The 15,042-nt window shown below is 39.2% G+C and overlaps 1 protein-coding gene across 7 annotated transcripts in view; it reads left to right on the top strand.

The window, feature by feature from the left end:
- The window catches only part of spri (Src homology 2 domain-containing protein sprint), a 310,137-nt gene that overhangs the window by 117,397 nt on the left and 177,698 nt on the right, over positions 1 to 15,042 (top strand). For all 7 annotated transcript variants that reach the window (XM_076365610.1, XM_031984934.2, XM_031984944.2 and 4 more), the window contains one exon: positions 9,681 to 9,754. In XM_076365610.1, coding sequence (XP_076221725.1) covers positions 9,681 to 9,754 — 74 coding nt within the window. The remainder of the gene's footprint in view (positions 1 to 9,680; positions 9,755 to 15,042) is intronic.

Raw genomic sequence — 15,042 nt, 5'->3', positions numbered from 1 at the left:
TTTCAGAGCTCACCTGTATTCCCCTTCGAATTCCCCCCACGACTCCCTCGAAAATGACTCACTCCCCCCCCCCCTCGGATCATAAACAAACTCTTCATCGTCCAGGATTTCTTCGAATTGTCTCCGAGTCGTAGCAACGCGAAGAGGTGATTGTTGACGAACTTTTGCACCCTACAAGCCCGGTTCCCCGGCCTCGAGACTCTCGATCGCCTCCTTCGCGACGCGAATGGTCTCGATCGAAGAACTCTAACAACCTCCTCAGCTGCGCGTCGAGTCGAGTTTAACCTTTGAACCGTGTATTTTCCAAACGTAAACATCCAATAAACTACAATTGGAATTAAATTAATTTCAGTTAATTAAAACAGTATACATTGAATATATTAAAGCAATAGCAGTTACTGAAACAAATAATTCATTAAATGTAATTATCACATGTAATTAACATATTCGAATAAAACAGGAGTGGATTAAATTAATACAGTAAACACTGCACAATACATTTATATGAATAAATGAACATCTAATTTACAAAGTTCTCAGAATATTGATTTTACAATGATACTCTTCGACATTGGATGGTTCGTATTACTACAGACACGACTTGAAACACAAACATTATTTATTGAATGAAAACTATTGAACTATTGAGAAGTGAAACTTCGCTGACGAGTCAACTAGTTATTCCCAGTTGAGAGATTAATCGAAATTATTCATCAAACCCGTTCTATCCATCTATTTTCACGAATTTCTCCCGATGTACGCCTGTCGCATGATACTCGGCCGTGAAAGCGGGTTCCGCTTTTCCGTTCATTATTTATGTAATTCCACTCGAACCGTTTCTATCGGCATTAATACGGGATCGCACAATGACCACGCGTAATTAAAGCCGTGAATAGGGGTCCCGTGAAAGGGATGTGCGCAATAACCGAGTGCTTCGCTCCCGAATTGTCTTTTATTTTTCTCTCGTCCCGTCGCGCGGTAAAGAGAGAATTAATAGTCGATAACTCGATAGTTGCTTTTGCTTCGTTACTCGATAATAAAATGGTTTCGGTGCTTTTTTGAAATTCCGGGATGTTTTAGCAAACGCACCAGGCAGTGCGATTAATCCTGCTTCTTCGTTTGGTGCGTTGAGGACCTATATCTCGAGATATTAACTAATAATTGGTTAGACGTTATTTGGTCTGTTATCTATGTATTTACCTGCATCTCTGTTTAAATTAAAAGCGTTTGTTGTACATAAAGTCCTGCTCAAATAAACACTGTAAACCACAATAGAACTATAGAACCTTTCCAACGGCTACAAAAGTATATCGTACTCGTTCGAATAGTCCTTTCATCAACTGACACGTTAATTGCCACAAAAATCAGTATTTCGCATAAGACTAATAACGTAAATAATTTTAAAATAGTACAATCCAAAGATTGTCATATCGAATAATTAAATGTTCCTATTCATCCTCCCCACCAAAGAATAACTATTATACATTTTTATTCAAAATCCATCTTCCATATTTCAACTCTCAAGCAATTCAGAAGCATCGATCAGCAATAACACCCATGGCAGTCAACGTATTAACCAGTAGCTGTTTCAACGAGTATACTCGTCATCAATAAATGGCAAGATTTTGTGTTACGGTCAGTATACTCATCCAAAAACAACCAACCGGTTAACGGAACATTCATTTTTAAAACAACCAATTCTACAGATTCACCTTACTCGAATGAAAATTCTTAAAAAAACTATTTATAGATACGAATATGTATGCGTACCAGAATACGGTATTTATCAAAGAGGTCGCGACAATTAACTGGTTAACACATTAACCCATTGCCGCAAACGATGGCTATAGCCGTTCATTTTACGGACTGTACTAATGCTTCTTTTGTTTATTCTTCAATAACATATTGAACAAAAATGACGTAACAGTCTAGATAACACTTAAGTTGATTTTGTGTACGATTTTTCATGATCTGAACAAGTCCAAGCAAACAATGAAAAAAAAACTGCGTTTCTAGGCACGATTTTAAAACTAAAACTATACGGCAATGGGTTAACTACCACGAAAAACACCAGCGTTTCACGTATCGCTTGTTTCTTTGAAGCAAAGTTAAAAAGGAACAATTATTACTTATTCGCCCACAGTTTCTTACGTTATACTGTTCTAGTTATCCACGCTATTGAACATTTCTATTCGACGTCAGTCTTATGAATTCTAATTAGTTCTCGAGAGGCGACTCTCAGTCACCATTTAATTGAACGGAGCAAAATTATAAAATGAAAAATTCAATATAAAATGTTGAATAAGGTGTCGGGATGTACGGTGTTATTGAATAATCGCGACAAATATGTTTGCAAGTTATTTATTTATGTAGACGAGTGTTTGGAGGCAGAACGGGTAATGTGCTTCCTCGCGCCTTTCCGCTTTATTTATCTTCGTCTTCGGAAAGGCGTTACCCCTTGGAAACTTCGAGAGTGGAGCTGATTCCCTTCTCCAACGTCGCCTCGATTTTTTGGCAGGGGAAAAATTGTGAATTTCTTTCTATTCAGCTAGGCACGTGTAAAAAGTGTAAAATATTTTCGCCGACTTACAGACTTTAGGGTAGGCTTAATTGCCTATACCTAAACATCTGTAAGTGGTCAATGCTATTTCCTACCAACGCTGCGAGCCACGTACCGCTACAAAGGTATTAACACTATGCCGTCCGCGCGCGTAATCGGGAATCTTTTGTTTGGCGCCGGTAGGACTCGTTTAGATCATTTCGCCTGTCACCGGGATTTCCTCAAGGTTCTCGAGAGATCATCGAACGTCAAGTTCTACTAATCTCAATAGTTCTCAATCCTGTCTCTCCATTTTCGCAAAATTTCGGTAGCTTCGCACGCGACACCCATGTGGCGTCACCGGCATTTGTTCGATTGTTTTCGCGAGACACCAACGTGGTGTCCCCGGACGGCATAGTGTTAACGTATGAAACATAGAAATAAAACAATTCTGCCGCACGATTTATACAAAATATTCCTTCATGTAAGTTGCAAAGAATATCGTTAGTATCTTGTCAGAAAATAATGAATGTTTGCAATGAGAAATATTGTCGAGTGCAAAGGGTTGATTGTTTAGTCGTTTCACTTGGTGAAAATGATTTCCAGCAGTACAAGAACGCAGTCTTGTTCGTGTCTTTTCCAAGGCCGCGGCGCGATAATGATATAATATCGTACATAGCGCGACTTTCCCGAGCAATCCGTTCATCTGGCGAATGGCCCTCCCCGAGTGGCCGATGTTACGTGAAGCAATAACGCGTTCGGAGCGCAGCGTGGCGCACATTTTCGAGCTCAATTTAAATGCCACCGGCCGACCCCAACGGCGGACTCTCTCGCTTGCCTCGGCCTTAAAGGGTCATCGCGAGAATGTAATTGCAATTCCGCCCTCCCTGCGGCGTGCAGCGACGCGACCCTCCCGCGCGCGCCAGTCACGGACCACCGCAATCTGTCGATACGAGTATCGAACCGCCCCGTGACACGGGTACGTCACCCCATTCCCTTCGATTCTCAGACTGTTTCTGAAATTTTCATATCCCGTTCCCTGTTGGACGTGTCTCCTCCGACGCGTAACACAGCACGTGTCATTGTTGGGTATTTGACGGTACTCGACGCGTTTTTCGATCATTCCCAGTCGTTAGGTCACGGCTCGTTTGAACTATGGGTGTCCGAGCTTCCACGAGTCTCATTGGAAGGAGACGGTTGTTATTGAAACGGAATTTATTTTTATTTATTTTTTAAACCCTTTGCACTCGGAAGCTTTTCACTAGAAACATTCGACAGTGTAATGAGAACGCGTACGTAAATTAAACAAAGCTATTTTACATAAATATTTCACATATTGACGCATTATACAAAACTTAATATATAACACTTTGTAGTTTTGTTATATCGAATGAAATGGCGACTGAGAGTCAGTTCTCGAGTGCAAAGGGTTAAACTTACAAACCAGTTATTGCAACAGATTCCTAAAAAGGAACATTGCAGTCGAAGCATTCCCTATTTTCACTCATCGCCCTGCGTCGAAATCATTGAATTCAAAGAGACGATCACCCGGCTTCACTGTCTGATCCGAGAGTATTTTCGCGATCAATAAATTATATTCGTATCGTAAAGAAAGAATACCCAGTCCATCTCAGGGAGCCCGAAGTTCGAGCCATTAGCATAAATTTCACCATGAAGACTGCTTCCCATTTGATATGTCCCGAAAACGTGACTCGAGAAAACTCGCCGGGTCAGGCCGCGGCTCACGGCCGAAGATGACTCACGGGATAACTCAACGGCGCTATTGCATAATCCCGTATTAATGTCAAGGCGTTACGTGATAAGACGTAAGCTCGGCGAGCTTACAGATTCACCGGACTGGCTCGCAGCGCGCGACGGATAGAGGAAAGAAAGAAAAGAAAAAGACAAGAGCACGCCGGAGAAGAGTTCCTCGAGGGAAGTTACTTTATTACAAAAGTCCCCTCTCGAGCGGGGATCACCGTCGAAAGTAACACCCAGTCCCAGTGGCAGAGCTTTTTTTCATAAACGGGGAGTCCACGGTGGCCGTAAATCGCGACCCGCCCCGGAACGGGATTAAGGCGAACTTCGCCCGTTCCACGGCCGTCTAATTACGAGTATCATTAACGTCGTTGATTCTCCAAATAAAGGAGAATTATTTTTTGATGCCTTTAATCCGACCGCGCGCGTCCCCTTTCGAACCATCGCCGTTCGTCCCCTACCTTCGATGACGAATTGGGAGCGGCGTGTGTACCGGGTGGCCCGATTGAAGCTGGTTACTTGAATTCTTTGTTTTTCTACGCGTTAACACGTTGACTGCCATGTCGGTGACCGATGATCAAAGCTTACAAATTACATGACAATAATTACAATTTGTCAGATAACTAATGTCGAATGGAAATATTTCATAACGTAAATTACTAGATAACAGTGTAACATAAGCATTGTTTCTCTTTATGTTTGCTACCAAAGGATAAGCGATACATAGAATTCTGAAGGTTTTCGTGGCAAAGAAAAGTAGGGACAATTATTAATGATTTGGCAATCCTTGCAGCGCATTATTACCAACTTCGTTACGTCATTAAACATTTTGATTCGACAACGATTATCTTGCATGTTAGGATTGGTTTGAAGTAATTCAGAAGAGTCAGTCATCGGTGACTGACATGGCGCTTAACGTATTAACCCCTTAACGCACAGATTTGTGGAAAAAACTGGCCAAAAAAAGTCAATTTTGATATACTGCGCTTTTGTTCCATGGAAAAAGGCTATATTTTATTCTTGAATAAATAAGTGTTACAGCTTACAATCCCATGTAAATGATAAATATCAATAAAACGATTTTTTTTCTTTGCTTTCACATTGTTATTTTCACAGTTTGGCCTGTTTAGCGCGCTCGAATTAACTCGAGCGTGCAAGTTAAGGGGTTAATATTATTTTTACCGAAGGTGTCTTTTGACACCTTTTGAAATTTTAACTTAATATTATTTTTTCAGTTTAATAGTTTGTCCTCAATTGAATTTTGGACAATTCCTGTAGTTAATTTTATAATCGTTATTGGAAAAGTCGTAAAGTCAATTCCGAATATACGACTACACTCGAAAAATAATTTTAAGATAAAATTTCAGAAGATGCCGTTTGACACCTTCGGTAGAAATGGTGTTAAGGGATGTTGCTTCGTTATAGGTGTTACTGTCGTTTGTTGATAATTTATATCTTTTTGGTATTTAAATTTGTGGTATCTTTAATTATACAAGGTGCTCGATCGTCCATTGATTCCATTATGTATAGATAATGAAGGAGAATATACTTTAAATTGAAAAAACCTTGTTTTACTGTAATTCTTTATCAAAATAAAGGAAGGATAGGAAATCACATTGAAAAACGAAAGTTTCGCCTAATATCTTGACCCTGCTGTCTTCTTCGGGTCATTTTCCGCAACTACGTTCTCATCTCTGTAGTACCGTTTCAAAGTTTATAATATTAAAAAACTTTCATTCAATCAAAAAGCATTATCAAATTTCACGTTACAACGATTTAATCGTTTTTCAACGTTACCGAAAAGACTTTTGAATCTCACAATATGACAAAAGTAAATTCGCTCTTTCATTCTCCTCGAAACATTTTCAAATGTCGCAATGTTAGAAAGAAATAATTGTTACCAGTTTATCCTGCTTTTCCAATGATATCTTCAACGTGCGGATAAACCGAGGACCGCGTCGAGGTTAATTCTGCGATAAACGATCCGGACGCAGCGCTGGTCGATTTCGTTCGCCGTGTTGCGCGCCCGTGAAACTTTATCGGACGTCTTCTCCACGTTCAATATTGACTTTGCGAAACTGCCTCCGGATGGAAACCTTCTAATTTTCCGGGCTCCGATTCCGTGATGCAATGCTAATACAGCAGGCATTCGGTGTACAAGGAGGAACGCCCCGTCTGTCCCTGGGACGGGACGCTCTACCCTCTCCCCCGCCGCTCCAGAAACCTTTCCGTTCCTTACGGAGAGACCCGCAGTTCCTTTTCGCAAAGGAATATGAAATTCGCCAATATATTTTTCATCCCTGAATCTTGGGGCGGACGCCGACTTTGTCGCTAACGGAAAGTCCGGAAGCTTAAGCTTTGCCCGAGGGCTCTTGGACGTCTGGAACGTTTGACACTAGAACTACCAGTCAAAATTGACTTTGGTTCCCTTGTTTCGCAAATTTTTATACCATAAAAGCATTGAATATTCGAAATGATTTCGAAAATGGTTTTACTTAAACACTGTAACGAATGCCTGAAGAAACTGAAAATAATCTATTGTTACAGTTTTTATAGGGATTATATACGAATCATATTAAATGCTCAGTAGTTCTAGTGTTAAGACGTCTTTATTGTTTTTCTTCTGATTCGATGATTTAACTTTTTGAACGATGTTGATTTCTTGAAGATGCGTGGTAGAAATTGTTTGAGAAGTGAGTTCTACCTGCAAGCTCTTGGAGGTCTGGAACGTTTAAGATTTTACGGTTCAAGTTCAGGGGAGTAGGACGATGACCTTTATTGAATACAGTTGCTTCTATTTTTCGAATTTGTTAAGTAATTTTGAATTGCTGAAGGTGTGTGACGGAAAGTGGTTAAGGAATTGGAGTGCTGTTTTTTGGAATAGAATTTGTATCTTCGTGAGGAAGAGGAATTTTTCAGAAATGGTTTCGAATGACGGTTATTTTTGGAAGCAGGGTTTTATTTTTACCGAGAACGGGACGTTTTATTTTTCTAAAAAATGTTCGGAATGATGTGAATGGTTTGGAATGGTTTGGATGGCTTTATTTATTTTATATGCACAACATGGAACAGAAATGGTTTTTTCTTAGAAAAAGAATGTGAAATGGTGTAGTTATTTTTATGAATAGTATTTATAATCTTCTGTTACCTTATAAAGTGAATATCTGAGTCGAAACAATTTATTTCCACCATCTCTAAAATAGTCAGAAGCTTCATTGAGTATCCAAATCGATTACAAGCAATCTACATTCCCCCCGGAAGGACGTAAAGTCACAGAAACTTCGCAATCTTTTGAACGCCCTTTGAACTTCTTCCTGTCGAAGCAAAGTCCTGCCACGTTTGCCAAGAATTCTTCCAGTTTCTCAAACACTTCTATCAAAACTTCCTCCGATGAACTTCATGCACTTCGTCGACAAGATTTAAACTTCACTCCGAAATCCGACCGACTGTATACTAACAACACGGGACACAAAGTCGCTTGCAAACGTGATCTACTGGAAACTGTTCACTTGCATCAAAATACAAATCATCAACATTAACCTTTAACTATAGAAGATCTCACAAACCGCCAATGATTATTCCGATTACCTAACAATCCCCAGATCTAACAATTAATTGAACAACAAATAATAATTCCTAGCCCCAACCATTATACCCTAATAATTCAGTTTCATCTCATTTAATTTCACTTTAATCCAAAATACTAACAGTTACCTCCATCATTTCTTATATTTCTTCTTATATTTCTATTTATATTATATTTCTTATTTCCATCTTTTTCAGTTACAATTAACCTACTTTGTCATTAACAATTACCTAGAAAAAAGAAAAGAATCCCAAGTTCTCCAAATCTGCTCTAAAGCATAAAAATCGGCGACAGAAGGGTAGTACCTATTTAATTTGAGCTCGAAGGAATTAAGTGATATTAACGGCTATCGAATCCTGTTTGAAATCTTCGCCACTGGTCTGACACGATATTATAAGGCAAAGGGTTAAGGGTTAACACGCGGCGGCTACGTAGGTTCGTGCGATAGCTCGCGAACGGCGTTCGGCAGCGATTTTACGACGCGGTTTCGCTACAACACGTTCAATTAAGGATTAACGTGATTACAGGTAGCCGATGCACCGGCGTCCACGATATACGCTAATACCGGTCGGTTGATTATGACAGTGTTCCGCTAATGGGACAGAGTTCCGGCGGAAAATTGAATTTAATTCCCTGCTGTTCGGCGGCTAACAGCTGCGCTCGCGTTCCGTAACTTCGTGCCGCGGCGAATGATACAATGTTACAGTTTAACGTGTTCCATTAGAACACGCGGGGTAGCCTCAGTTGACTCTAGGCGTGAGATGTTGCCGAGATGTTCTACGTGAAATGTGTAGATTCTTTAGCAACCGTTGTACGGCTTGCTGAGAAATAAACGATCGCTTAACATTCGCATTTACGATATTAGAATATTATGTATAATTACAAATCTTGTTCTCCAGAGTAAATTTTGGTAATTGCATTTTTCGTTTTTTTTCGTAGAATTTGTTTTGGGGAAATTTATATTGTCTTTTTTCCAAAAGGAGAATATTACTATTTTATTTACTGTATGATGCAGTATATTATTTGCTATGAACCGCAAATAACATACAGTCACCTCCGTTATAATAATTTCTAAAAATAGAAACTTTCCATAAATGTTCTTCCAACGTTTGACCAATATGAGAATAACACCATTTTATTTACTATATTATGCACTATTATTTATTATATTCCGAAAATAATATACAACCTCCATTATACTAATTTCAAGAAATAGAAATGTCCTATAAATGTCCTACAGTGCGTTTGTGAAATTGCATAAAACACCTTTCCTTTTCAAGTAAAATTTACATCTTCAAATCTAGATTATTCTAGACTTGATTTCGGTTCGCATTGGTATGGAAAACACGTAAGAATTCTTAAGCCTGCTAAAGTGTCTTTGAATTTTCATTGGGAATAGAAATGTGTACGAAATCGATGTCAAAGGGGCAAGATATTTTGTACCGAATGCCCAACTCGTGTATTCATTAACCCCTTAACTTGCACGCTCGAGTTAATTTGAGCGCGCTAAACAGGCCAAACTGTGAAAATAACAATGTGAAAGCAAAGAAAAAAAATCGTTTTATTGATATTTATCATTTACATGGGATTGTAAGCTGTAACACTTATTTATTCAAGAATAAAATATAGCCTTTTTCCATGGAACAAAAGCGCAGTATATCAAAATTGATTTTTTTTGGCCGGTTTTTTTCAAAAAAACTGTGCGTTAAGGAGTTAAGCGGTAAAACGCGATTGACGTGCCTCCGCGGAACGGAGCGTGCTCCGGCAACCCCTAACCTCCTTCCGCTTCTCTTTCAGCTGCTTAATTCCCTGGCGACCGATTTGGACTGCATGCTGAGCGAGCTCTGCACGACCCCGAATTCCTACGATCGGTGAGTACTCACTTCTTTTTTCTCTTCGTCCTCTCGAGGTCAAGAGCAGGCCTCCACTCGAGTCGATCGATTCCGATCGGCTCCCCCCCCCCCCCCCCCGCAATTCTCCTGCGATAACGTCCAATACAGCAAGACGGAAATCATACGGACGTTCTTGGCGAATAAAATCGCACGCGAAGGTCGATCTCGAGAATCACTCGGTTGGCAAGTTTAACACGTTGAACGCCGCACGATTTCATGGAGTAAAATACACAAAATGGAAAAAAATATAATATCAAATCATTTCAATGAATTGCATTATTATTATTACATGCTCATCTAGCTGAATGTCACTGCACTACGTAGTATTATTTATAATGTAGAAATGTTTTCAAATAATCAACATTTAATTGAATGAATTATAGTAATTCGATTTGGTTGGGGGTCACCGGTGACCCTCACGGTATTTAACGTGTTAATATTGTTTCACGTATTCCGGGGTTGTTTGGCTTTTAAAATTGCGAAAATATAAGTGAAATATTAATGGAATGTAATTATTAATGGAACAAGCAGTTGCAATTTGCAGATAGATGTCTCTGTATCGGAGTTGTAGATTTAACACGGAAAATTCGAAACTTTTGAACGATGATTTGGTCATTGGAACAATAAGATACAAATAAGTTCTTTCCTTACAAAATCTACAAGACCAAACGACCTCGAATTTCACTACAAATATCACGAAAAAACAGAAATAAGAAATGAACCTTTTTGCACTCGAAACTCTGTCACCACTTGATTCTGATATTTAACATTAACACTTTGTGTGATGCCACGGCGGTCACCGATGACCGGAGCTTTCAAATTACAAGAAAATAATTATGACTTGGAAGATAATTGATTTCGAATGCAAATATTCCGTAACGTAAATAACTAGATAATAGGGTAATATAAGAATTTTCGTATCAAAGAATTAATAATTCTTGCTTTATATCTTTGCTATAGAAAGAATAAGTGATACATAAAACGCTGATATTTTTCGTGGCAGTCAACGTGTTAATTTTTCTATCATTCGTCAATACGAGGAATATTGAAATGAACCAGCTTCGTCCTTTAATTCACATGTAATTTCTTTCTAAGCAAGTTTCCAAAAACGTTCCGATATCATCAGAAAGCAGAATTTTTCTAGCGATAAACTTTCGAGTGGGTTAACGCGTTGACTGCCACGATGATCATCGATGACCGGAACTTCGAAATTGCTTGAAAACAATTACAATATGAAGATTGATATCGACTAAAAATCTTTAGTAACATAAGCAGTTAGATAATAGCGTAATATGACTACTAATATCAAATCATTATTAAATACTTCTAATACCATTTGCCTTCACTACGAAAGAATAATTCAACCCTCTATGGGTCTAATTTTTGCTCACGATTATAACAAAATCTATGCAGTACAAAATTAGTAAATATCAACATATGAATTAAAAATGTATTCAATAGTTTCAATAATTTCATCAAACTGTAGCGGTACGTGGCTTGCAGCGTTGGTAGGAAATAGCATTGACCACTTACAAATGGTTAGGTATAGGCAATTAAGCCTACCCTAAAGCCTGTAAGTTGGTGAAGATATTTTACTATATTAATAAATAAAGCGGAAAGGCGCGAGGAAGCAGATTACCCGTTCTGCCTCCGAACACTCGTCTACATAAATAAATAACTTGCAAACATATTTGTCGCGAGTATTCAATAACACCTTACATCGCGACAAAACGAATATATTTCGTAACTTTCAAGTTACAATGACGTTAAACTTTCACGCCTGAGTGTACAAAGTTGAAGTTAACTGATTACTTTATTTTATTGACCACTTCCGGTGCAAAATGAAATAAACTAACAAGATGCCAACATACTGATATGTGACTTCAGAGTTACATGAGCCTACAGAGGGTTAATTACTATAACAAAACGCTCGAAATTCTCGTGGCAGTCAACATATTAACCGAACACCCCAGGTATCATTCTAAAAGCTATAACACAGCGCACAAGCGTAAAAGGTTGAACGGTATACTTTCAGTGCACAGGCTTTCGAGTTCCCAAGCGTCACGGCCAATAGATCGGCCGCCTCTCGAACGGGGTGGACAACACGGACTAGACCGGACCGGACTGAGTCGGTACGGGCATCGTTAGAGCCACCCCGTTTCGCGTGACCACGGTTAAATCACGAGTTCCCAGTAATTTATGATGGAAATCTTCCCGGACGCCTCGTGGCGGCGCGAGCGGGAATAATTTCCATATCGTAAGGGCTTCCCCGGTGATCTATGGGAGAGACTTCGCCTACAATATCCGCGATGGTATATGGGACACCGTATAACGGCCGCCTCGTCGGATTAAATGCGCGCTCGCCTAACTTTCGACGTTATTGCGGCTATACGACGGCGGGCGGCGCGCAATTTATACACCGCCTTCTTGATTTTATTTTCGCGCCTCTCCGGATCGTTATTAAATCGTGCCGCTCGCGCGCGTTCTACGACTTCCGGCCCCCCGCCATTTTCTTTGCGAAACAACGGTACGCTCGGACAACGCGCGTTCGATAGAAACGATTTTTCGTAATCGGTTTGATTTGTTTCTGAATCGACGTCGTGAATTTCGAACCAACGCGAGTCCGGTTTTTAACCACTGCGTTCGACGAGTGTATACGTCATCTTGACACGCAAAATGATACGATTTAACGATAAATCGTTCATTCTTTTAAATATATCTGTAATTCTTGTTCGTGTTTTCGTTTTTCGTTAGAATATATTGTGGACGTATTTACTCTGCGTTTGACTAGTATACAGTTTATTGTTTGATTTTATTGTGTAATGAGCTTAATGAGAGATTGTTCGAACTAAATTCAACAGTTAACACGTTGAATGCCATGAGGGTTTATTAAATAGCAATTGTTGAATCAAAGTCAGCAATCTCGAGATTAACGAATTGGGCAGAGAATTCGTGGAATTAAATAAACAAATATTGTTGAGGAGAATTTATTAGAAACATGAATATTTTCAAGACTACTCTAGTTTCGTGCTTTAACCTGTACTGTTATCTTAATTGACGTTACGGAACAATGGAATTCAATCCATGTTCATTGTACAGTAACACTAATATCACAAGCACCTATCTACTACTAAATCATAGTGATTAATAATCCTCGAAAGTGATTCAACATTTACAGCGCGTGATCCGAATGCGAACGCCAAAGCGATACGTTGATGAGTCATTTTAATTGGCCTTGATCGCTCGTTTATTTTTCTTGCGAAGCCAGACTCGATCGCGAAAGAAATTCAACGTAGCTGCATTAGTTTAACCCTTTCTTTCTAATCTAATCCTTCTGTTAGCCACATACTGTCCAGATTTGATTTTATTTTGCTTGTAATTATTTCTATTTGCTTATTTATTTTCAACTACACAGAATATTTAACGCATTATTGTTCATTTCTGTTTATAACTCATTTATGTGTTTTATATGATCTAAAAGGGTTAATTACCTCTGTTTACTTATTCATTTTAAAATACACAGAAAAATTAAAGTGTTTTTGTTAATTTTCATTTATAACTCTTTTCAATGTGCTTCAAATTACACAGAATAATTAAAGTATTATTGTTCATTTTTGTTTATAACCCTTTTGAGTGTGACAGATGATACGAAGGGGTTAATTGCTACGATAATTCGGGAGAGTGTATCGTTATTCTTGTCAACGTGAATACTCGAGCGAAACGTAGACATCGAAATTAATGCACAGCCACTAATGACGAAAGTTTGCGTCCTGATCGCGTCCCTTCTCGATTCGAATAGTTCGCCGGCGAGAATTTTCGCGGAGTTCTCGCATCAATCTACGTCTTGATCCGCGGAATGAGAGAAACTCGACGACGACGGAAGAAAATGGGACGAAGACCGAGTGAACAATAAGTACGTGAGGAATTTTCATTTCCTCGGTGAACAAACGAGCCAATTCGCGGCATGTGTCCCGGATCAGCGCTATAATATTATGCGTAATCGCTTTCGGCTGCCAGCTGCCAGTCGTTTCTTGCCGGCTAGAGCCATCCTCGCAAGCTGCAAGCTCTCCTGCTATCTCTCTACCATAACGAGCACTTTTTGTCCCTAGCAGCCAGCTCGTTACCGAATTTTCCCTCGTTCCACTTCGATCTGGAAATGAACGAAATTTCTTGCGTTAGATTGAGAGCGTTCTGCAGTTGATTTTGCGGTTGTAAGAGGATTCGTGATAATTATTGCCGAATGGGTTTAATTTCTTCAAATCGTATAACTAAAATTTTAGCGTTTGAGGTGGAAGATGATTTCTATTAATTCCCATTAATCTCCATTATTTTCTATTAACTTATGTAAATCCCTAGTAGCGCCATTAATTTCTATTATTTTATATTAACGCCATCATTCGCTACTTCTTAACACCTTTCATCAATTTCTAGAAATTTCCCATAAACAAACATCTACCCACAAAAACCCCATTCAATCCTTCGTTCATAATAAAAACCATCCATGCATCCGCTACGATTTCTTCGGCATTGACGAAAGTATTTCCATAATCCTACTTCCGCTCCCAGAATTCACCAATTTCACATCCCCTCATTCACAAACCACCAGTATCCTTTTCTCTGCTCCGTATTTCATCAGAAAACATCTCGCAACGAACATATATCTCGCGCGTTAAGTGATTCGCATTCGAGCGAGCTCGAAAGGTTTCGCGAAATCAAAGGGTCCGATTCGCTCTCCTTTTTGCCGTCGTCGTTGTCGTCGCTCAGAATTCGAGGCTCGCGAGGTTGCGTTTCCCGATGCTGGTAATTCCTCTTCGAAATTCCGGGACACGTTGGAATTATTTTTTATTCAAGCCGCCGGCGTTAAAAGAGTTCCACGGGAGCACGAATGTATATACAGTCAGCAACAAAAGTATTCGAATGTTATGCACACTTACACACAACGAATGTCCCATACTTTGTTTGCCTATTGCGAAATATTTTTGAAATTTTATTTCATGCATATACCATGAATGCAATTTGCCTCCAAAAATAGCAATGTACGGTGTAAAATTGTTTTAACCCTTTAATTTTCAGTGGCAACGCCTTGAAACCGCATATTTCAGTATCAGTAAAATACGAACCAGTGGGCTGGTTCGATATAGTAATGTCCACTGATGTTTTGAGCAGTTACACTAGAATCTTTAATAAAAATATTCATTTTTGCTAGAAATGATAAATTAATTAACACTTAGTCAAATGAGATCAACTTTTCCCTTAGCAACGAATCG

Source organism: Nomia melanderi, chromosome 3 (assembly GCF_051020985.1).
Source record: "Nomia melanderi isolate GNS246 chromosome 3, iyNomMela1, whole genome shotgun sequence".
Lineage (NCBI taxonomy): Eukaryota > Metazoa > Arthropoda > Insecta > Hymenoptera > Halictidae > Nomia > Nomia melanderi.
Note: the sequence above shows the minus strand (reverse complement) of the source record. Positions and strands in the feature narration are given on the sequence as shown.